The following is a 451-nucleotide window of genomic DNA, read 5'->3' on the forward strand; positions in this document are numbered from 1 at the left end:
TTGGTCAGCGACAGGAAGAGGACGAGAAAGATCACTGGAGTCATGGTGCTGGTCCTCTCACGTTAAACTGCAAATCTGAAAAAAAAAGTCCAAATATGAACAGAGTTTGGTGGTTAAGGAACACATTTTAATACAAGTGCTGAATGTGATAGAGTGATAGAGAGATCTGTAGAGATTACCTGTGTTACCTGGACTCTGGTGCTGGATGCAGTAGGTGTTCAACTCCTGGCTTTTTATAGGCAACTATCACTGGGTGTGTCCCAGGGTCCTCATTTATCTCTTATTCTTAGCTGTCAGTTAACTATTTGGCTTATTTAAGGCTGAAGAAGAAGTAATCTCACAGGGAGTGTTCTGATTCTTTTACTTATGTAAAGGTAAATGTGCTGTATTTATATAGCGCTTTTCTAGTCTTAACGACTACTCAAGGCGCTTTTACATCTACAGGAAACAT

At 40.1% G+C, this 451-nt stretch overlaps 1 protein-coding gene across 1 annotated transcript in view; it reads right to left on the minus strand.

Moving 5' to 3' along the window:
• LOC116688077 (high choriolytic enzyme 1) overlaps window positions 1-59 on the minus strand; it is a 9900-nt gene extending 9841 nt beyond the window's left edge. The window contains exon 1 of the mRNA XM_032513879.1: window positions 6-59. Within this exon, the coding sequence (XP_032369770.1) occupies window positions 6-44 (39 nt within the window). The 5' untranslated portion in view covers window positions 45-59. The remainder of the gene's footprint in view (window positions 1-5) is intronic.
• Window positions 60-451: the final 392 nt, after the last annotated feature.

The sequence above is a fragment of the Etheostoma spectabile genome, chromosome 1, assembly GCF_008692095.1.
Source record: "Etheostoma spectabile isolate EspeVRDwgs_2016 chromosome 1, UIUC_Espe_1.0, whole genome shotgun sequence".
In the NCBI taxonomy this organism is placed as follows: domain Eukaryota; kingdom Metazoa; phylum Chordata; class Actinopteri; order Perciformes; family Percidae; genus Etheostoma; species Etheostoma spectabile.